The 24057-nt window shown below is 36.2% G+C and overlaps 3 protein-coding genes across 8 annotated transcripts; 2 read left to right on the forward strand and 1 right to left on the reverse strand.

Annotated features, from left to right (window-relative positions):
- Window positions 1–89: 89 nt before the first annotated feature.
- On the forward strand, window positions 90–15520 carry skd (mediator complex subunit skuld). 6 transcript variants are annotated; one of them, XM_015329204.2, is made up of 17 exons: window positions 90–225; window positions 4080–4419; window positions 5792–5960; window positions 6040–6185; window positions 6305–6734; window positions 7846–7995; window positions 9225–9795; window positions 9918–10124; window positions 10186–12006; window positions 12146–12512; window positions 12585–12877; window positions 12989–13180; window positions 13256–13600; window positions 13703–14041; window positions 14155–14439; window positions 14545–14816; window positions 14953–15520. In XM_015329204.2, exons 1-17 carry the CDS (start codon window positions 157–159, stop codon window positions 15083–15085), a joined length of 6129 nt encoding a protein of 2042 aa, XP_015184690.1. In that variant the 5' UTR covers window positions 90–156; the 3' UTR covers window positions 15086–15520. The 6 variants fall into 6 exon arrangements, with proteins under 6 accessions (XP_015184690.1, XP_015184692.1, XP_015184691.1 ...); XM_015329206.2 differs by having other exon boundaries at window positions 13289–13600; XM_015329205.2 differs by having other exon boundaries at window positions 10192–12006.
- A 2267-nt stretch (window positions 15521–17787) lies between these two features.
- On the reverse strand, window positions 17788–21995 carry C1GalTA (Glycoprotein-N-acetylgalactosamine 3-beta-galactosyltransferase 1). Its single transcript, XM_015329312.2, is given in 7 exon segments — window positions 17788–18907; window positions 19099–19237; window positions 19527–19734; window positions 19804–19904; window positions 19907–19978; window positions 20131–20336; window positions 21489–21995. Coding segments are annotated over 6 exon segments (1095 nt in total). The 5' UTR covers window positions 20162–20336; window positions 21489–21995; the 3' UTR covers window positions 17788–18363.
- A 315-nt stretch (window positions 21996–22310) lies between these two features.
- On the forward strand, window positions 22311–23961 carry bug (thioredoxin domain-containing protein bug). The gene is given in 5 exon segments (XM_015329315.2): window positions 22311–22701; window positions 22804–23030; window positions 23124–23195; window positions 23197–23351; window positions 23442–23961. Coding segments are annotated over 5 exon segments (876 nt in total). The 5' UTR covers window positions 22311–22634; the 3' UTR covers window positions 23797–23961.
- Window positions 23962–24057: the final 96 nt, after the last annotated feature.

Raw genomic sequence — 24057 nt, forward strand, 5'->3', positions numbered from 1 at the left:
CCCATCGTCCGCCATTTTACGGTCGCCATTGAGAAGTGAAAACCCTACTTAAATGTTCTCGAATGATAGCGATTTCGCCGTGTAATTTTCGGGCCTGAGAGCCCTGCCGCGTCGCAAAGTGTTGCTAATGAGTGTAAGCCGTGCGATGGAGAAGCCATGACGCATCCGTCGCATCAAACCAACGGCGCCAGCCTGGAGGACTGCCACACGAATTTCTTCGCACTGGTGAGTGGTGACTCCAAATCTTTCCTTAGCCGCGCATATCCGTTCTCTCATCTGCTTACAAATTTTCCCTTATTACTTTTCATTATTTCATCCTAATCGAGGTCCTGCATCTTCCTACCCGTCATCGTATCTCCTCCTCCTTCTTCTCCTCCTCCTCTCCCCTCCTCCTCCTCCTCCTCCTCCTCCTCCTCGTCCACCCATCTTCTTGTGTCTCTGTCTCTATCTCTGTTTCTTCTATCTATCTGTCTTTCTCTACGTCGCAAAGTCGCCGTTCTCAACGACTATGGATTTATAGTCTCTTGTCCGTTATTCGATCGGTCTTTTCTACTCTAAATTGTTGGCATCGCAACTGTCTAAGGATTTCAATGGGAGAACGATTATTGGTCAGGTTCTCGGCCCTGTTTTTTCTCGAGCCCTTCTTTCCTTACAGAAAAAATGGAGATGTCTTTCAGCAATTAAATCTTTCTTGTATTAACCTATATATCAAGACAAGAATTTCCCTCTGCAGTCCTCCTCGATCGAACATCGACTTCTCTCTCCCTCCCACTCGTCTGACTGTCTGTCTGTCTGTCTGTCTGTCTGTCTGCCTCTCTCTCTCTCTTTCTCTTTCTTTCTCTCTACCTACCTACCTACCTACCTATCTACCTACCTAGCTACCTACCTAGCTACCTACATACCTACCCCTACCCACCCATTTATCTCTTTTTCTCTCGTATGTTCCATCTCGTAACGCATCGCATTATTTTCTCTGTCTCTCTCTTTTTGCTCTCCCCCTCTTCCGCAATACACACGCCCTTACACATATACAACATATATACTCTAGCTCTGTTTTTCTCCATCGACAAGAGCGTGTCCTCCGTCGGAAAGAAGTGTGGTGCACTTCTTCGATACGCACGCATGAGTGCTTCTACACTCGCGTACGACAAGTATTACAGATATGCGTGTCTTCTTCGTCATTTCTACTTGTTGTGTGCTTGTCAGAACGAGAAAGAAAGACTCTGATAGTTCGTCGTTTCTTGCGATAGGATGTCATGTCATTTTCGGTTAAGTTTCGGTTGTTGTCACGTTTATCGTCGCGGTCATTCATTATTGTATAGACAGCGATGTTTAATATTATTTTACTTTGATCTTTTAGATTTTCCATGGAAAAGTGTATAAGAGTAACTGAACTTGTTATTAAATTTCATTTGTTTACTAAAAGTAAAGTAAGAAAAGGAAGAAAGACGATCGAATGTAAAGTTGATAACGTTGGAGTAGTCGCGTTAGGATCGTCTTAGAAATAAATTAAACTGTGTCAGTTCACGTTGTTCCCTCTGTGCTTCTCGAAACCCCTACGAGTTCCTCCTTCCACTCTTTCCACGCTCTGAGCCTTTTTTCCTCCAAATTTAATAGGAAGAAGGTTCGAGAGATAGATAGAAACAATGGTGTACGCATTGCTAGTGCGCGCGCGCGCGCGCTCTCGCTCGCCAAGGTAGTTACATCGATGTTCTCCTCTTCATCCTCCTCGTCCTCCTCGTCCTCCTCCTGGTTGGTCGTCGTGCGTCGTGCGTTGTGCGTCGTGCGTCGTGCGTCGTACGTCGTGCGTCGTGCCATGCATGACACCGAGGAAAAAGGACAGATGCAACACATTTTTCTTCTATTCGCAGCATTACCAAACACTACTAGATCCAACATCTTGTTTCTTTTATTCATTGTCGTTTTCTGACCTTTTTAAGAATCCCCTTGTTGTTCATTCGATCGCTGAAGAGGAAGGCTGAGGTTAGCTCACTTGTCCTTATCCTTATTCGTTTACTTCTGTCTCTGTCTATTCGCAAAAAGCGATGAACAATTTATAGAATTGCTTCATTCGTCATTCACTCAAATTCACGCGCGGCAGCCGTGTAGTTTTTAATTCTTCTTTATATACTTGAAGAAACATTGAGTGAAATTTCCTTGATAACTAGAACGTGATTTTTTTCTGAAATTTCTAATATGATCTTAAAGTTGAGGAGGAGGAGGAGGAGGAGGAGGCTTATGTTAGTTAAATTAATATAGTAGGCGATTGGGAGTAATCGCAAACGAGTGCATCGACTTGTTCTTAGTATTTATTTACTTTGTGACTTATGAACAGCATGGAAACAATTAAATAAAATTTTCGCTCCCGGATAGATTGTTTTTTATAGGATAGCACTCTTCTTGTCCATCGTGGTGGAAGTAGGAGAATTATCATTTCCAATTAATAAGTTTCTTTTCTCCCACCCATGACTACGTTAGATATATTTTGTCATTGCAGTTTGCACGCAAAGAACGATTCACATCACTGAACGATGTGAGATGTAAGCTAATGTATTTTCATTTTTATATCACGTACTCAGGAAAAATTCCTTATTGTAAGTCAGTTTAGATGATTTTTATTCGTTTGTTTAGATACTTTAACTCTGTTGTACATTATACGAAGGATCAATAAAAAAGTCAACATAAAAGAAGTAACATAACTATTCTTTAGCGGTCGTAGACGAGATCGTGCTCTGCTTTCGACTTCTAGACTTCTCCCATGGCTTTCCCTTCTAGAAGTTCCTTAACTCCTCGATCTTTCTCTTTCTAATTGTTTGCACTCTCAACTCCAAACGCGAGGAAGAACAAACCATGATGGTATATTTAATACAGTTATAAATTTAAGATACTCGTTACAAGAGTGCCATCATACATGCACTTATTAACTTTAATGACAGATTAAAGGAGAATGTCACAGTAACAGAGCGTAATATTACAGACGACGAGTATACGTATGTATGGCTTGAAATTATACAGTAAGGTTTTATATTCGATATACAAGCGCCGCGCAAAGATAAAGGTTAACTTCCTTGGTTTGCCAATATGATGATGCCCTATATACTATTTGGTCAATGAAGATTTTTCAAAAGATTTTTCAAAAGATATTGAGTACCACTGAATCGGCGGCTTGAAGAACGGTGCGCAGGCGTATTCGTTTTACCATCGTGTAAACAAATGACCGAATGCCAAGGGAAAGCGCATGCGTGGCGCTTCCCTAGCCGCCGTTTTCGAGGTTCTCAACTTTAATCGAATGTAAAACAAAATGTAGTTTACCTTTACTACGACTCACTCAATGCTACGGATATATTAGGTAATGTTTATTGTTTCTTTCCTATGCAGTATTATTCTTCTACAATATACGTTTTCTTAGAATTATTTATGCGATAAAAACAAGATTCACATATAATATATAATAAAAGATTTAATTTGTATATAATACATTAATACTAGGACCATGAATTTAGTCTATATAGTTGATGTCGTCTAGTCCATTTATTGCTCTGAAACGTGTTTCAACTCGTCGATATATTCGGTCTTTGTGAAATCGGACATTTCTGTAAGATAGAGACAGGCAGACGGTGGGAATGGCTACGGTAGGGGAATGGGGGAGAAGAGAAAAGAGAGGTTAGCGTTCGTAGGATCGCCGTCCAGTGATCTCCGAAAGAGCCAAGGAGTGGGGAGGATAGGTAGGTTCGGTGGTGGGCGCGCTCGCAAGGATGGAACGAGAGAGGGGCACATAGGGGGTTCCCCGAGTTGAACCCACGCGGGCGGCCTTGCACGTCGCCTTGCTTGTATTGATCAGCAAAGCTTGACAGGCCCGTAACGCTGCTACGGCGGGGTACTTTTCATGTTTTCGTCAATGGACGCGGCCCAATGCTACCTAGCCTAGATGCCTAGATGCTGCTTAGCCTTTTTATCCTTCTATATCGATTAGTCTGTTATAATGGCAAATAATCGATTCATTAACAATACTTTTGATTTAAAAATTACCATTTAATTGTAGAAATGACTTTGTTTGTTTGATGGTTTGTTTATTGTAGACGGACCTCTGCGGTATAAAATGGAGGAAACTCGTGTGGGGCGAAGTTGCCGGGGGTTTCGGGGGTACACCACTGGAGGATCCGGTACTGTCGAGCTTCTCGCGTTGCCTCGCGGGTGACATTCTGTGCGTGTGGCGAAGGGTCGCCGCCACGCCGGCTGCCTCTGCTGGCGGCCCGGCAACCGCTTCTGGACCCGGCCCTGGCATCTTCGAACTGGGCATTGCGCCCTCTCCAGCTCCTCCGCCACTATCTCTGACTGCAGCCAAGGAACTCTGGATTTTTTGGTACGGCGAGGAACCCGATCTTTCTGGTCTCGTCTCGCCAGAACTTATTGCCTGCGGTGAGTGCCTGTCGTTGTTCGTCCTCTGATGCATCAATGCCAATCCTCTCCTTTTAAATAGAGAATACAGAAGTCGTCATGAAGCCAATCGACTTGTATATTTCCACACAACCAACCAGTACAGATTTTATATTACAAATCATAGCCAAGTGTTATCTTCTTTATTTCTTAGCTAATGTGAAATATTATTATGTAACAATTGGCGACACCTGCTGCTGCGATATCAAAGAAAACCCTTATGCAATATGTATGAAGTTGGTTAATTGGAAATCTATCCAGAACAAGCTTAGAATACTTTCTATCAGTGTCAAGAAACAAGGTAATTCAACGTTCGTTCCTTTTTCTTTCGATCAGTGATTCATGTTCGACAACTAGAACGAGAAATCAAACAATATTATAGAAGTAGGATTTACTTTGTTCGAAAAAGTTTTATTTATTTATTTATTTATTTATTTCCATCTAAATTGATTCGCAATTATTTCAAAGTCAGGGGTTCTTTGACAAGGTTCTTGGAAGTGTTAGTATAGAGTAGCCGAAGGCGAAAAGTCCTGTAAAGAATGATGAAAAGAATGAAATAAAACGATGAAAAAATTCAATTTAGATATGTGCAAAAGCTCTTGCGGATTAAGTGACGCGACAACTACTACCTTTCGTTGTAACCTTGCAGTAGTTGTATCGTGAGGAAGGAGAAGGTAAGGTATAGAGACACACGTTGAAAGTAAGCGGTAATATCGAGCATCATCTTGCACTCTCTCGGTATGCTCCGACTCTGGGGTCGCTGAACCATGCACTTGTCTTGTAGCTTGTTGCAGCGCAACCTATAGATCCACCGTTGCGTACCGTGCGCGCGGGATTACTCGAATCGTCAAACTGTAAACCGTTAAGCCTAAAACATTGCCCCTTCCTTTTTTCCGCGATACATATGTCGCTCGTAAATTCACGAGAACGATTGGATTGTTTGAAATTGTTCAAAATCTTAAGGTATAAGGTTTTCACAGTAGAGAGGATATAGCAGTTAAACAATTTAGAGAATCGAGTAGAATCCAATAGCTAGCGTGTGTAGTATTAACAAGTAAAGGGAGTCGAGTTTGAAACCTGTCAAGCGATTTAAGTGAAAGCGACATTTACACGTTCAAGTTAGTGCGTATAACTTTGCCATAAAAAATCAATAATATCGCCTTAACGTCCTATTAAGTAAGTATTCACATTTTTCCAAATAAATAAAGAAGCTTTAAATTCAATTCATATTTTTTATATTAGCTTTACATTCAATGATAGTAAGAATAGTATCCCTGTTCTTTGTTTTTTTTTTTTTCTCTCTCTTTATTTAAATCGTACAAAGAAATGAACTGTTTGTTATTGTTTATTACAGAAAGTGAACAAGGATCATGGGAAAGTGGTTTGTCGTACGAATGCCGGTCTCTTCTTTTTAAAGCTCTTCATAATTTGATCGAGCGGTGCTTATTGTCACGTGACTTTGTTCGATTAGGAAGGTGGTTTGTGCAACCATACGATGGCTTTGAAAAACATCGTTGTAATAGGTACATGTTTACATTTTCATTGAATATAGCATTCACTTCGTTCTTCTTTGAATATTTATTTTCCTTTCTCATTTTACAGTAGCCATTTGTCATTCTCCTTCGCATTTTTTGTGCACGGAGAAAGCACCGTATGTGCGAGCGTGGATGTCCGACAGCATCCCGCAGTACGACATCTTACTAGGGCATGTTTGCAACGCACTCAAACGTCTCAATCCGGCGTTAAGGGTAAATAATAATAATAATAATAATAATAATAATAATAATAAAAAGAAGAAGAAGAAGTAGAAGAAGAAGAGAACAAATTGTAGAATTGATAGATTTGACTTAAGATTTTCTTGTCTCAGTGATCTTGGCCCCTTATGGATTGGCGGGAACTTTAACAGGCCAAGTTGGACGAATGGATAGTCAGCTTCTGGAAGAATGGAAACATTTCTATCCGATTAATAATAATAACGCGGAAACAGGATTATCACCGCTCGTGGAAGTTCTCGTTGGTGGTGTACGCATGCGTTATCCTTCATGTTATGTATTAGTTACGGATATGGACGATATACCACCGGGTGCTCCATTATCGCCACCAAATAGTCCTATTAGTTGTGAAAATTCTTTTCCCATTGAACAAGATTTTGGAGCTGCCACGGAATTACCAGAACGTGTATGGGCAGAATGTACTTTAAGTTCGCCGGCATCCGCTTCCAAGACAGAATCTTCCACAGAACTTGGAACTTGGACATTTGTTGAACCGACGCAAAAGGCTTCCTGTACTTGCTCTAAGTAAGTCAAATTATTTTTTAACATCCAACCAAGTGATTTTTCACTTATTTTTATATGTGCACTTCCATACGTACTATAATTTATAAATGAATCCTTTATAATGACAAAAACGTCTATCAATAATATGATCAATTCGAGTTTTCTTCTAATCGTGCTCTGCGCCCTATAACAGTGCAATATATGTCAATTTCAATATATATTTATTTTCAATAAATTGGATTTCTAAAAAATATATATTACTAATAGATCGATTATTATGATAACAGGACAACTGTTTTATAAAATGTGTGTGATTTTGCATATATATATATATATACATATTTGCATTCTATATTATTCTTATAATATCTATCACAGGTGCACTGTTGTTTTAAGTATATTTAGGATTTATTTGAAGCATGACTTACACTAGTAGGTTCTGTAACGTTGACGACTATGTCAGTATTATTGTGCAATGTAACACACATATAAAGTAATATTTATCGATTATTTATCGATCAATCTATAAGATTGAAGATTGAAATGTTCTCAATTCTTTACAAATCCTTTGTAAAGAGTTCGTGTTTTTATTTCATTTGGTTTGTGTATAATAAGTATCAGTAAATTACGAGTGTATGTATACTTGATAGTGTCAACGATAGAACCATTTTTTTTTTTTGCATGTTAGTGAGTATAATTTTATAAAACGTAGATCGCGCGTGGAAATGTTTGAGTGCAGATAGTAGTTTTGAATGGCTGCTTCTGCAATGTGTGCATGTAAAATAAAGCTCTTTGAAAGGGTTTAATGCAACTTTTACCTATTCAAGTAGATTTACAATTATCAAATTATATCAAATTATGCAAGTTAGCGAAATATATATGATAGATGTTTATAAATTCATTTATATACATACCTATGAGATCGTAAGAAATGATGATTCGTATAACATAACAAGCAAGATATAGCAAATATTTGTTGAAACTTGTGATATTATGGTATTATCGATTCGGCACATATAAGGTATAACTTTTTGATACGAGTTATGCTTCAGGACCCTACGGAACCAATGAGAACATAATATATCACTAAAGGAAAAAAAAAAAAACAAGATGTTAAACACATCGGTTGCAGGTATACCAACCCCGGGGGTTGGAAGGGCCTGGTCTCCTCACAGGTTCAGAGGGAGAGAGTAGATAAAGGTGGACGGAGGGTCGTACCATTTCATCGACGCTCTACCACCCAGTGGGATGCTTGCCCCTCTGTTCCTGCTAGTGCCCCCAGGTGGGTAATTTCTGCCCCGATATCAAGAAATCTATGCTGTATCATATTATCGTGCACTACCAATAATTGCAAATGGTCGAAAAAGGCCATTAATTCATCAAAACCATTAATTCATCATCCTTCAATTCACTGCTTCCACATCAGCTCTGTCATATATTATTATACCATATATATTTATATGATATATATATACATATACATATACATATATACAAATCATACAAGTAACCGAATTTAATGCATTGTAATACAATAATTCAATTTCATACGACGATTGCTTCTCTTCAGGCATGTGTGTTAATTTTAGCACTTAAGTCATAACTAATATGCTGAAACTGGATATTATCAGTACGTCGTCATCTTTTTAACAATATAGAAGAGGAAATATTTCCTGATCAAAACTCTATCATTATTTAGACAATTCGTATATTTTTTTTCTATAAAACATTACTATGGGTGTAGAAAAGAAATCAATTAGTAAGTATACTCGTAGAAAAAACTAAAATAATTCAATAGAAACCATTTTTTCTTGTACATTTGTATGTTCATTTTATATGTGGGTTATTTTTTTATATCATTTAAAAATAAATAATAAAGTTTATATTATGAAATTGGATATTATTTGCGCTTATTTCATTGTGCACCGATACGATGAAATGCATATATTATTCCATTCGTGTTGCTTTCTGTAATAATTTCATACAATTTTTATATTATATGAATTTTGTAATCTTTTCACACTTATGTGAAGTGTATTCAATTTTTGTGTATATTTGTCAAAATGTAATATACTTGCATGATTATTGATATTATATATCATCGTAATACATGTTACTAACAAAATATAAAGTTAAGCATGAATGTTTGTCATTTTATGTTTCATATAACAGTCATTCTATATCATATACATAGTAGTAATGTATAGACAATCGATCTATTAACATATTAAATTTCAGCATGCTTTAATTCATTGTTTAGTTTATAATATCTGTGCGTATAAAGAGATATATATATATAGATAGACGTATAGATATGCTATAATAATAATATCGTTAATAATTCTAACCACATAAGCATGTAAAAATAGTTCATAAACTTATTGGGAAGGAGGAAAGGATAAATGATAAGATATATCTTTAGTATATTTATAATATTGTCTCTTGTATTTAATTAAGACGTTAGATATTGTATTCGCATTAATCGTTTGATTTATTGTTCCAATAAAATAGGTCCGTATTGAGCAGAGTAGAAGCACCGAGTACACCACCAGAAGGACCACCATCTTATTCGAGAGGTCCACCCACCGGAGGAGATTGTTTACCGGTTCCATCGGTGGGATCGCCAGGATCGCCGGCACCATCTCCACTTCCAACTCCGCATTCTGAGCCTGCATCGGTTCCACCAGCGGAACCGACTATGCCTACGCTCAGTCCACAACCACCACCCAGTCACACAAACACTGCCCCTCCTTTAACTCCGTCACAAGGTCCAAAATCGGCATCTTCTGCATGTAATAACCAGGCACATAGTCCTTTACCTGGGCAAACATTAAAACGACCAATCTTAGCCTCTAGAGAATACGAAGGTGCTCTTTTAGAAGATGAACAACCTTTGTCTTGGCTTTATGATTATTCAACGCAAGAAGCTTGGCTCAGTCATCCTGTGAAACGTTTTAAAGGTTCAACGAGCGGTCCAACTAATGTTCGAAGTAACACTCTATATCCACCGATGAATTTGCAAGCTTTACAACAACCTCAAGCACCAAAATTAGAAATTAAACAGGAACCAAACGTAACAACAGTACGTGTGCCTTCTAATTGTTCTTCTTTATCCTCTTTGATTAATTATTTATAATTACAACATTTACTATGTGTTGTTGTTGTTATTGTTGTTGTTATTGTTGTTGTTGTTGTTACACGCAGAGCGATTGTATCGGAAGAAGATCGGATCCTTACGAATTTGATGCTATGGGGGAAGAGAATAATACCAACGTCGACGGATTAAGACGGCAAAGAGACGATCCACCTAAGCCAGGATCTTTATTTACTAGCGAAGGTCTTCAAGCGTCTTATAAGGATTTAGATCAAATATTCGATAATTCTGATCCTGACACTTCGAGCGATGAGACCGTAAGTTTATTCTTCCATTATATTCGAACGTTTGTTTAAGCATAAATATAAAAACATATAGTTTCAGAACTTAAATCAGCTCCAAGTCCAAACACCACCGGGTTCCAATAAATCGGGTGGCATGCACGAAGAGACAAGGATAGACGGTACAAATAAGCACAACAATCGTGGTGTAGGAGTATTACGACCCGAAGAACTCTCCAAAATGTTTCCAACGCCACCATCTTTGGAGCACAATCCGGTCGCTTCGCCGTGCCAGTTGAGCGATCCGCTTGCAGATCAAACCGATCTCTCGGTTCCGCAACGTCCACTCAGACATCTCCCGGATATTTATCCTAATATGGGATCACCGCAAGAAGAACCAATCGACGATTGGTCATTCGTGTTCAAGCCAGCTCCCATTTGCAAGATGGTTGGTTCTTCCAAATATGCCCCACTTACAAATTTGCCTAGCCAATCCCTTCCACCTGTTACACTGCCATCGCACTGCGTGTACAGACCTTCCTGGCAGTGTAGTTCGACTTCCATCAATTCGGATAAACCTCTTCCACCGTCTAGACCCGGATCTGTTCAACAACAACAACAACAGCAGCAGCAGCAACAACAACAACAACAACAACAACAGCAGCAACAGCAACAACAACAGCAACAACAACAACAGCAACAACAACAACAACAACCTTGCCCACCGAGCCCAGCGCCATTAGGCGCTCCATACCGTACGACTACTCTTCCGGGTAGGCCGCCACCACCGCCGTATGACCAACCGAGCCCAGCTACTTCCACAACATCTTCGTATTTAAATAAGAATTTAAATAGTATTGAGGCAGACACTCCGGGCCCAACTCGTGCACCGGAATCCAATTCTCTCGTAGTGAATATACTTTTGGGTGATACGGCATTAAATATTTTCCGCGATCATAATTTCGATAGTTGCAGTCTATGCGTATGCAATGCAGGTCCAAAAGTCGTTGGTAACATAAAAGGTGCCGATGCAGGTGTTTATTTAACGAACTCTTGGGGAAATGGTAGTGCTTTGATTCAAGATGACGATCAAATCAGGTGCAGCTGTGGCTTTAGTGCTGTAGTGAATAGGCGATTAGCTCATAAAGCAGGATTGTTTTATGAAGATGAGATGGAAATAACGGGAATTGCCGAAGATCCGACGGATAAAAAGAAAGGATCGCTTGGATTGGTGGCGTGTAACGGAGGTAAATCGGTCGAAGGATTAGACGTTATACCTTCTAACGTCTTGGAATTACTTCGAGAGCAATGCTTGTTGGTACAAAGTTCTGCGAGCAGTCTTTACAGAGCGGCAAGAAATTATGCCAGTACGAAAAGTTATCCTATGCACGCGCCAACGGTAAATACTCTCGAATTTAATGATGGCAACGAAGTCTCCCTCGCAGCATTGGATCAGGGAAAGATCGATACTACGCATAGTGAAAGGACTAATCGCGTTAATGGCATACACCGTTGGGTATTTCTAAGAGCTCGAGGTCCTCAGTGTAGCGGTGATATCGTTAGAATGATGAGAGCCCTGCAGCCACTTCTGCAAGATGCGGTACAGAAAAAATGTACTACCAGAATGTGGGAAGCTCCTTATACTGTAGCTGGTCCTCTTACTTGGAGACAATTTCATCGTTTGGCTGGACGTGGTACTGACGATCGTTGCGAACCACAACCGATACCCGCGCTCGTTGTAGGATACGATAGAGATTGGCTGTCATTAGCACCTTATGCTCTTGGTTATTGGGAGAAACTATTGTTGGAACCGTACGCTGGCCCGAGGGATATCGCTTACGTTGTTGTTGCGCCGGATAGCGATTGTGTAGTCAGCAAAGTCAAATCATTTTTCCGTGAACTCTCAACCACTTACGAAGTACGTACCTATCATTTATATTATTTATCTGTTCAGTATGTTTATAGAAAATGTTTATAGAACTAGGAAAGATAATCGAATTGCATCCTAAACGAATGCACGCATCTACATACACATCTCTCTTCTATTTACTTTCTAGATCTGTCGATTTGGAAGACATACGTCCATTTCAAAATTATTACGCGACGGAATTCTTCGCGTGGGTAAATCATCGGCACAAAAGTTATCGAAGCAACCGATCGATGATTGGTTCAAGTGTCTTGGTGAAAATCGAATAGGAGAATTGTTGCGATTGTATGCTCAAGTGTGTAATCATCGGCTGGCACCTTATTTGACCCAGGTTATACAAGATCGAAGTTTATTAGATCCTGGCGATGTTCAATTACCAAATAAGCAACAACAGCAGCAACAACAACAACAACAACAGCAACAGCAAACGACTACTCCTGTTACCGATACAATGCCAGCAACGCCTGATGTCATGACAACAAAGCCAGAATCAGTTGGTACGTACTCCCGCCTGCTACTTACGATTAATGACATTTATTTGAAATATTATTTGATCTTATTGTATACAGAAAGCGAAAATCCAAGAAGCGAGACTCCCTCGAATACATCGAATCCAAATTCGAATATCGGTAATACTACACCGACTCCGCAATTGTCAAGCGGAAATTCAACAACGACAATAGGACCTGACGAGGAGGAAGTCGAATCACCAGCTGTTGTTGTTTATTTAATTGAACCATTCTCTTTGGGAGGACCTGAAGATTCAGATCGTCGACGGCTCGCTATACTGGCTCTTTTACGGGCGTATTCAACTGCTGTGAATAGCATGCCTGAAAATATTAGATCTAACATAAATGTTCAGGTAATCTTGATTGAATGATGAATGTCTTTGCTTTGAATTACTTGAAATCATTACATACAGAAGAAATAAATTGTTTAAATTGTATTAAATATTAATTTTTGATGTTAATAGTTAATATCGCTGGAAAGCATAATGGAATTAGGTCGGGCAAGAGAAAGGAGAAAGAAAGAAGATGAGATGAGAGCTTTGGCTTTGAACGTGTTTCTTCAAGGACGTCGTTTGCTCAACCATAATTCCACAGTAAAGAGTCTTACCGGTTTTGGTACCGCAGCCGCCGCAGACTTATTCCTGAAAAGTAAAGATGTAAGTACACCACTCACTCTCATATTTTTATAAGTTTCGTTTAGAAACTTAAGAGAAAAATAATGAAATAATAAGGATTTTTTACTTTACAACTCCTTGACAACTCAGGAACGGAACAAAGCACCGTACCGACTGTACGCGCCAGCTTACGTATTGGCCCCTTTAAGAGCTAAAAGCGAGGCTCCGGAATCATTTGGAATTGCTGGACCAGAAGAATGTGCTGTACTGTATTTGAGTTATTGCCTCAGCGAAGATCAATCCTGGTTGTTGGCCGTGGCAACGGACGATAGAGGGGAAATATTTGAAACTGCTACCATTAACATTGACATACCTAATAGGAAACGAAGAAAACGTGCATCTGCCAGAAGAATTGGATTACAAAAACTTATGGACTTTATTCTTGGTGTGATGTCTCAAGGTGTAAGTATTTAGGCAAGATAAACTTCCTTGGTTTATACTTGATTTATACTTGTTTTATACTTTCCTTTTCCTCGTTTAGGACATATAGGATTTTGTTTCTAGGTGCAACCGTGGAGATTAGTTGTAGGTCGTGTTGGGCGTATAGGACATGGAGAATTGAAAGGTTGGAGCTGGCTACTTTCTAGAAAAGCCCTTTTAAAAGCTTCGAAACATTTGAAAGAAATATGTGGACAATGCAGTCTTTTATATCCGTCAGCAGCACCCTGTGTACTAAGCGCATGTTTAGTATCCCTAGAACCTGATTCTACTCTCAGACTAATGGCCGACCAATTTACCCCTGATGAAAGGTTTAGCCAAGCATCAGTAAACTGCCAATTATCCACACCACAAGATGTTACATGTACTCATATCCTTGTTTTTCCTACGTCGGCTACTACTCAGGTAACTGATTAGTGTCTACTTGCTTTTACACATTTTTACCGTCAATTTGAGCTTACTGTAATTACTTACTTGCTTACTTGCTTACTTACTTACTTATTGTATTGTATTTCTAGTCATCCCAGACTGCCTTTCAAGAACAACATATAAATGGACCAGAATTAGGAGACGACGAATTATTTTCTGCTTTGAATGATGACATGCCAGAAGCCATGGAAGGCATGGGAGATTTCAATGATATTTTTAATGTATGGCCCGAAGCGGGTGCAGGTGGTGGCCAAAGTCCTAGCGGAAGTCCTCATCGTCCCGAAGGATCCCCGTTAGGAGGAGACGGCGGTGGTTCTGGTTTAGGCAATCATGATGGACCAGGCAGCCCTTTTCAATGCAGTAATGCATCCAGAGTAAGTGAATTATTCTTTCATCTTTCTTTTCTTCCACCAAATTTATTAGTGTAATTTATTTCTTATTGTTTATATTCGACGTCTTTGAAATATTGTATTTTATAGGTAGCCGTTGCTGAACAATCGGAAGAAGTTGGTACGCTTTTGCAACAGCCGCTTGCTCTTGGTTATATGGTGTCTACTGCACCAACGGGACGAATGCCACCATGGTTTTGGGCAGCTTGCCCACACCTCGAGGAAGTTTGTCCAGCTTTTTTGAAAAATGCTTTACATCTGCATAGTCCCTCGATTCAGCAAAGTACTGAGGATCTCCTTCAACAGCAAAGTGCCCTCACTGCTCATCCACTTGATTCGCAATATACCACCGATGTACTCAGGTTTATATCGACAATTTTGGATAAAGCCTGAAGGCTATATAAGCAAATATATATATATATATAGCCCCTGCATTATATTTATTAGGTATATATATATATATATATATAATTTTCATTACCTTTCATTAATTCTTAGGTACGTTTTGGAAGGATATAACGCATTGTCGTGGCTCGCAATCGATGCAAACACCAAGGATCGATTATCCTGTTTACCGGTGCACGTACAGGCGCTCATGCAGCTCTACCACGCAGCGGCAGCTCTCGTCTGACCCACACCCTCGTCCTCTCCCTTTACAGTGCAGCATGTGCACCACTTCTCTCACGCACTCCTTATTATAATGTCATTTGGGGCTTTACGAGAGCAATTGGTTCTATATGGGCAATTTCTCTCATGCATTAGAAATGTAGGATATCGTTCGAATACTGAGAACGAGTTTTCGACCAGTTGTTAATCAAACCATAATATGAACAAATAATATGGCTTTGTTACAAGAAGGAATATTTAAAGAATGATGTAAAGTGTAATGCATTATAAACAAACAGCAGGTCGTAAGAAACAGCATGACAAGTCCCTTTACAATTTTCTATTCTAGCCCACAAATGAAAAATAGATTTGTAATTTATGTTTACAAATGTGATACAAAAAAAAAAAAAAAGCAAGAAAAGAAGAAAAGAAGAAAAAAAAAAGAAAAAGAAAAAGCAAACAAATTATAAATCAATGACCATGCCGTTGAGGAAAATATTTATGCGCAAAGAAAAAAATAAGAAATAACGTATGTGTTGTTTGTAAAGGAGCGTATTAATGTGAATAAAAAGCTCTAAGGGAAATAAGAAAGAGAGGATATATAAAGAAGGATCATTTGCTGCATATGCGCCTCTCTGCTGATAGATAGTTCAATTATAAATCAGAAGAATCTCTAGAATGTTATGTACCAAGTTTTTAATTGTAAATTAAATTTTGTACAAAGTTTTTATTAGTAATAACGACGAAGTAATATAAAATGATATTACGTTGTTTTTTAATTTTATATAGATAATATAAAATGGGAGGGAGAACTTCGTTTTTATAATGCCTCGTATAAGCCCCTATAAGGCGTGAGATAAAATATGACAAATATATATTATGCTCGCGCGGTATTGGGTCGCTGTTATCATGTTTCCTAGGCCCATTAGCGCAGATTTTCGATGCTGTTTGACAAATTTTATTCGAATTAGGTGACCTCATATTATACATACATTATAGTGTAAAATATTGTTTTTAAATAATTTATGAAGTGAGATATCGCCGAGATTAGATAATTTAATGAGACGGGGATAAGTCAAAAAGAAAAAGGAATGTCTGTCTGTGTGGTTTGCGCGCACGCGTGCGTGCGTGCGTGCGTGCGTGCGTGCGTGCGTGCATGCGTGCATGCGTGTATGTATGCATGGTGATTGATGCGTGAACGAAAAAGAGAGAGAGAGAGAGAGAGAGAATGCGAGAGTCTTCTTTTGCAGCTAAAAAGACAAAGAAAGAATATGGGGCTCGTTTGAGTGGAGCCATGGTGGCCAATTGCGTCAGTCGCATAGTACAAATATGACTTGTACATAGAAACCCTACTCCCTAACTAATTGGTTAATTTACTCACGCCCACACTCACACTGTATCTATAGTATTTATTACCTGGGTAGCAATTATTGGGATTATTTTATTTTTATTATTATTATTATTATTATTATTATTATTATTCTATTATTCTATTATTATTATTATTATATTACAATATATAGTTTTATGTGTATATATCTATACACACGACACACATACACAAACACGTACATACATATGCATATACATATATATATATAAATATTAAAATATGTATAATATATGTATGTATGTATGTATGTATGTATATATTTAATATGTGTTTTAAATTTATATAGCAAGCATAGTGGAAGCGTGCCTTGTTAAATGTTCTCTAATGTTCTAAAGTTTAATTATTGTACTGATATTCATAAGTTGTGTGCGCAAGTACATGTGATAACATATCGGTGACCAAAATATTACACAATCTATGAAAAATTGTATAAAAAAAATGTTTGCAAGCTTTTTTTCATATTATCTGATGTAACATGAATGATTAATGAGCTTCTAGAAAGGTGCCTATATCATCTTGAGTGAGTTATTTTGTACACAAGGATAGCGGTATCATTAAAAACAAGGTTTTATTTCTTATGGCATGTATATTCACATAAGATATACATCATCTTTCAGTTCACACATTAGATAATAATATGACAATGTTACCATGTTATGTAACAACAATATGGTACGCTTTAAACGATCCCTAAGAGTGTACCAATTTGAATAAAATTTTGGACTGAAGGATTAGCAAATTTCTGCTATGCTTGCAATATATATACCTATCCTCATTCTTATACTATGTTCAATGTATAAACAACCAAAATGTACGTGTGTATCCTGTACATGCGATTCTTCCTGTCAATCAAAAATTATAAATCAAAAATTATAATATTTTTTTAATTTAGAGTAACCTCATTGAGTTTGGAGCCTATAATTTTATATGAATTTTATTTTCCTTTCGCCGGTACACGGTTTGTTTCGCCGAACTATTACTATACGCAAAAGTAGTAGTCGTTATTATATCGTATGGATATATTTGTACACGTTGATTGTTGATGATGCACATTGGACATAGTCCAAGGCAGCAAACATAATAAAGTTGATAGTGACGAGGTTAGCGATGAGACTAGAACGCGTGAAGCACAATAGTGTGTGCGACTAGCAAGAAATAAGGATTCTCCCAGCAATCATGGTCTATTGTGGCACTAATTTGTTTAAAATTGTGCTTTTATAGAAAAGAGTTTGTATGTTACTTTGTTGACATTACTAATTTATTAATTACTCTATAGTAGTCTAGTCTCCTAAATTGTGCTCTTACCATTAACATTTTTCTATTATAAATGTATGTTTTTTGTTTTTTTTCTTTCTGTTTATTTGGTTAATAACGCCTCATCTCTATTTTAATTCATTGTGTCTGCAGCCTTCGCTTAAACAAACGGTTACACTTGATGCAACAACACACAATCACACACACACACACACACACACATACGTATTTAACCATTTACTCAACCCTTAATAGAAACAAAATACAACAAAGTAAAATAGAAAGAGACATATTAGAATTTTATTATTTGATGAATGTAGATAAAGAGCAAGGCAGCGGCGGCGACGGCGGCGACGACGACGACGACGGCGGCGTCGGCGGCGACGGCGGCATCATTGCACCTTGTACAACTAGAAATTTTAATAGAACTACAACTTCCTAATATTCAAATTACATTCGTATAAACGTGTTAATATGACGAAGTATAATTTATCACATGTTTTTTGTATTTTATATAATGTTCTATACTATTTATTCATGCTATCAACTTGTTCAAATTGATGGTTGGAACAGACTAGCAATGCATATAGAAAAAGATATATAAATGTATATACGTATCTCTTCTTCCATACTTTCTAATTTTGACAAAGTATAGACTAGTATTCGGTCAATGTAGATGGCATCTCTGGCAAAGGATTTTCCAAGCCATGGTTAATGCCATATGGTCTTAAGTGATATATTAAATATTCAAGGACGTACATCATATTCGGCGAAACATAATGAAACGATATCGCACTATCGGAACAGCAATCGAATCCATCTTTGGTATCATAATAGATGTATTTCCAGTACCAAAAATTTTTATCCACATGATTAGGTATTAAATGATGCTCTGGCACAAATGGAAAGAACCTTCCACGGCCATGCGAGTCTCTAGTATCCATCGCGCGAACGCCAATTTTTTCTAGACACTTTCCCATTTCGACATCCTCCGCACCACCGTTATCAGCACGACACTTGGTTTTGTCGGGAAGACCTTCCGTTACAAATTTACGAAGACCTTCTTTGCTAACTACGTATCCAGCACCTCCGCTCATATATCCTTGCTTTACAAAAGGTTTGAATCTACATCCAAAATACAATGGCATACTTGGGTTGTAAGATGATAGCATGTAACGGAGATTTTCAACCACAACGTACCTGGAATTGTCGATTACATAATGCGTTTAACCAAAATATCTACATATATATATTATTCTCTCTCTCTCTCTCTCCCTCTCCCTCTCTAATATTACATATTATAAATAATATTCATCACAATTGTGATATGTAGATATAATTTATAATAGGAAATATTTTTATCGAACAGAAGTAAATGAAATTTTACTAACGTGTCATCATCAGCCTTCATGAACCAATCTACTTGATCTTTGTACTTTTCATAAGCATATTTAAATGCTTCTTTGGTTTTAGCCCACAGATTATCTCTGCCTTCTTTTACTGGTAGCACTACAGTGGGTAAACTTAAATCTGAAAATAATGACAAGATAATGACAAGATAATGACAAGATAATGACAAGATAATGATAAAATAATGAAATATTATGTAAATATATTATCATTTCGTTTGATAGCAACTCTGTTTTCTTTGTTTATTTTTTCATATATTTCATTTACTTACACTTGTTGCATAAAAATGATGAATTATTGTTACAGATATGAATTATTGTTATACAATGATACATATTGAAATAAGGAAAGAACAAAAAATATAAAGTAAGAAAAATATCACTATGCTTGAAATGCTTTCATTACGTACCTTCCGCAGAACTCATAAATAAAAGAATATTACAGCGTTTTCCCCATGTGGCTTTGACATGCCGAGCCTTACTTTGATGATTTTTTGGTCCAGTCATAATCCAACAAAGGACACGAACTTTTTTAGCCAATGCTTGTGCTACCTTATCTTCTCCTTTATGAAAATCTTCATTCTCACTGTGAAATTTGACTTCTATGTCTGGTCCAACCTAATGTAACATTCCAAATATCAATGGAAGAAAAATCATGCTTTCAACATTTTCATTTCAAAGTAATACCTCTGGCTCAAGTTCTGAATAATGATGCGGGTCTCTTATCAGAGATGAACGTCCAGGAATTCGTGTAAATATATGAGATATTTCTCCAGCAGAGGAAAAAGAAGGCATGCTGTTAAAAAGCCAATGACTGTGCCAGCTGACAGAGTTATAACAAAGCGGCGTCCACTTCGTCCACCTAAACATGCCATTTTGTCATTGTTCATTTAATACGTTACATTAATTATTCATTATTATTATTATTATTATTCAAAGATGATATATTGAACAATTCCCATGGAATATTTAAGTAGGAATTAGTAATAAATAACATTAAATAATCATAATTACCATCAAAACTTGAAAATCGTTGCTGAACCATGATATTAAATGAAACAGTTGATTTTTTATTATCTTTTATTATCTTAATCAAGAGACAAGCATTCTATTCTATATATATATATTCTGCACCGCATTTGATAATATTTATTTGTTCTTCTTGTACAGTTGATTGCTTACGTATAGAAAATCATGATATTTTGCTTGCTTACAATTGTCTGGAATATTTGGTTAGCAACATTAACGATCACTGATTATTTCAATATGAAATATTCAAATTTCTTTTGCTGCTGACGAGTTTTCAGCGAAATATAATAAGATAAGTAAAAATATTGGATATATAATAATAATGGACTTGTTCGCCTTATCTTATCTATTTATAACGAGGTAATTTTTCTACATCATTTCACGCGTTTTTCTTTGGTATTCTTCACCATGTATCTTTATCGCGTCATCATTTCTACTATTTCTATTATTGACATAGTAATATATTTTTCAATAATTCGATTCCGATTCTCCTCGCTCCATATTATCATCATAATCGACAAAATAATCAAATGTCAATGTGGGTGGGAGGGAAGTAATTAGAAAATGTGATATTTTAGAAATTAATAAATGCTCAATAAAATACAGTATAGTATGTTTCAAATGTATAATTGATCGATGATTACTTATATTATCTTTCTTTTTATTTGCACTAAATAATGTGATAGTGTCATGAATAATTCTTAGAAATAATAATGATACAACAAAAGCTAAACTAAAATGATCCGATGAAAGATACAATTGTGCCTTATTGTAGCACACCATTCCATTGCTCAACTACGTCAAGTATTATCAATATACAAATAAGAATGAAGTGTAACCTACCATATATAAACATATATAAATAATATTGTAAATGAGCATTATGTGCATTGTTAATATGTTACATACAATTCCTCTTATGCAATGTAATGTTCCTCATATGCTTGTATCTTCACATACAAACAATATAAATTATACTATTCATGCATGTTTAACTTTGCAAGGTCATGCATGGACAGCTGAATGCATTTGTAAAGAGCAAATGTAAACTAAAGAGAAATATGACTCATGGCTGATTTTGCAATATGTACCGGAAACATATTTCTATATTTCTACGTGTTCACATTTATATATTTTATTCTTGCTAATTAAATTTATCATTTTTTTTGTTTGGTTTTTTTGTTTTTTTTGTTTTTTTGTTTTTAGATGGGAACAATTAAAAAAATGTATCAAAGTAGTATAGTTATCCCTAATTATTTGAAGATTACAGGATACGCATAAATAATGTGTTGTGTGTATCAAAAATATTAAACAATGTATAGATATCATTCAAATATACATACCATATTAAAATATTGACATGTTATATTAATCAATCGGTCCATAGCGATTTAATCTCATCGATCGTTTAATATCATTCACTCAGGTACACCAATTGATTTCGTATTTATAAAAATAGACATGTTTTGGTATATTTTTAATGACAGATTAAGAGTTCACCGTAATCGTTTAAATGTTTACCTCGCAGCATGGTCCTTAATGCGACGTGACAATAATAGTGAAATTAATACTGCATTCGTATGCATTTTATGCACTTTACTGCTTCCGAGTGTTGTATACATTTTATGTTTGTATTCGTATTTAAATTGTTGTTCTATATTGACTACGTAATAAAAAATATATAATCCAGTAGTGTAAATGACTATAAGAAAATCAACAAAACAAGATAACTTTAAAATTACTCTTTGCTTGTCATCGCAGCAAGCAAGTAAGCAAGTAAGCAAGTAATCAAGCAAGCAAACATCCACCGGCAACTGTTAAATCTATATCGAACATTGACAAGAGAAATGAGCGAAACAACTAGAGAGGGCTCTCTGCTCTCATTAAAAAACTATATAACCTCTCCTTCTTCCTACGTGGCAAATATGCTGGCAAATATATTTATCTTATTTATATCATATCATTCCTTTTTAACATGACAATTTTAATAAGAGAAATATTTCAATCTTGGGCAAGTATTAGAAATTTCACATCTACTTCAAAGACATTCATAATATTCGCTTGAATATTTGACTATTTACCCGCCGAATATTCAACCAATCAGCGTTCATCGTTTATTCCTCCTTTACTTGACATTTGGCACATCATCTGTCATTGATATTGTTAATGGTTCTTTTGGACAGTCGATTCTCTCTATAAACGACAAGAGTCAATGATTAATAAACGCTAACAATAAGTGAAAATGAAACTAATGCCAAAATATTTGGATCAATTGAAAATCGTTAATTATCTTTCAAATACAGTTATACGTTAACCTTGCATTATTTCATGTGGGGCTTCCTGTGTGTGAATAAATTTTTCGATTAAATTATTTTCTCTGTACTTTTTTCTAATAGATAAATGTTTAATTTGCACCATTAGAGGTTATATATATATATATATATATGTATATAACCTAATAATTAGGTTATGTATATGTATATATATATATGTATATTTATAAATGTAAAATGTATATTTTTGGAAAAAGTTTAAGTTTATTTATACTAGTCCTAGGTGAGAATTTTAAATATTTAAATAGAATGCAAATAATAAAATGATCTGAATGATAAGAATCAATTTGTTAATATAATTATTATTGTTATTGATATTATATAGCTTCGATAATAAGTGTATTAGGACAGACCGACGAATGTGCTGTAGAAACCAAATCCGAGGATCATCTCTCTGACGAGGATGCAGATAAAATGTATATAACTAAAGATAATGATGTAAGCGATCAAGAAGTTTTGGAACCAATGACAAATATGTCATTAAAAAATAGTTCTCTACATAAAACGACTAAACTCAATTGTTTAACCGATAAAATTTATGGATCGGTGGAAGTAAGACGGCTTACCACAATTACTTATTTCTTCTAGATAAATTTAAAATCCAAAATCGTAATCGTATGTAATATTATGTAATATTATTTGTAGTTAGTCAATGCGACAAGACTTATGGAATTGCTAATCTTAGAGCCTGGACCATCAAATCGAACTAGGAATGATCAAAAATGGTAGACAACAACCAGGAACATGCGTGCTAGTTTTGTTTTATGCTAGATGGTGTGTTTTTAGTAGTCAAGCAGCACCGCACTTCAATGCATTGGCAAGATTATTTCCTCACATTAAATGCGTAGCTATAGATGCGATAAGACATCAAAGGTACTTCATTAATAGATCACAATAAGAAATCTATTTCAATCTATTACACAATATTTATCCTCTAAATTGTTGCTCTTTTTTCATTTGTAGCTTCAATGCACAATACGGCATAGTAGGAGTACCAACATTGATGCTAGTACACAATGGGAAACCCATAGCTAAGTTTAATGGCACCGTTTACAAATTGGAGTTATTCGCAAGACTTATTATGCATTTTACTGTATTTTATCCGAGTAGTTTTTTGTTGGTTACATCAGCAGACTTCAGCGGTCCAGTACCTAGTACACCTTCCAATGAAACCGATTATTGTTTAGTACTATCTTGGATTTTCATTGCTGCATGCGCTTTATATTTTACATCTAAAAGCAGATGGTGGCAACAATTCATTGAATTAGTTCAAAATACATGGCGAGAAAGTAACGCGCAGCACGAGCACGTTGATTAGCTTTCTTTTATTTTTCTATTTCTTATTTATTTCCAAGCAATATGTTGTTTATCCAACTAAGAAAGTTTGACTTAAAGTAATAGTATTGTCATATTATTTGATAAGTAATAAAAATATATGTTTATTATTCTTTAAAAGCAAATAATATATATATATATATATATCTCAATTATTTTACTTTCACTGTAATATGTTTATGATTTCCTTGAAGTAAAAAGTATACATATTTCATTTATTTGTATTCATTTCCTATGGTATGTA

Source organism: Polistes dominula, unplaced genomic scaffold (assembly GCF_049000335.1).
Source record: "Polistes dominula isolate Pdom_NZ unplaced genomic scaffold, Pdom_raw_medaka contig_16, whole genome shotgun sequence".
Classification (NCBI taxonomy): Eukaryota; Metazoa; Arthropoda; class Insecta; order Hymenoptera; family Vespidae; genus Polistes; species Polistes dominula.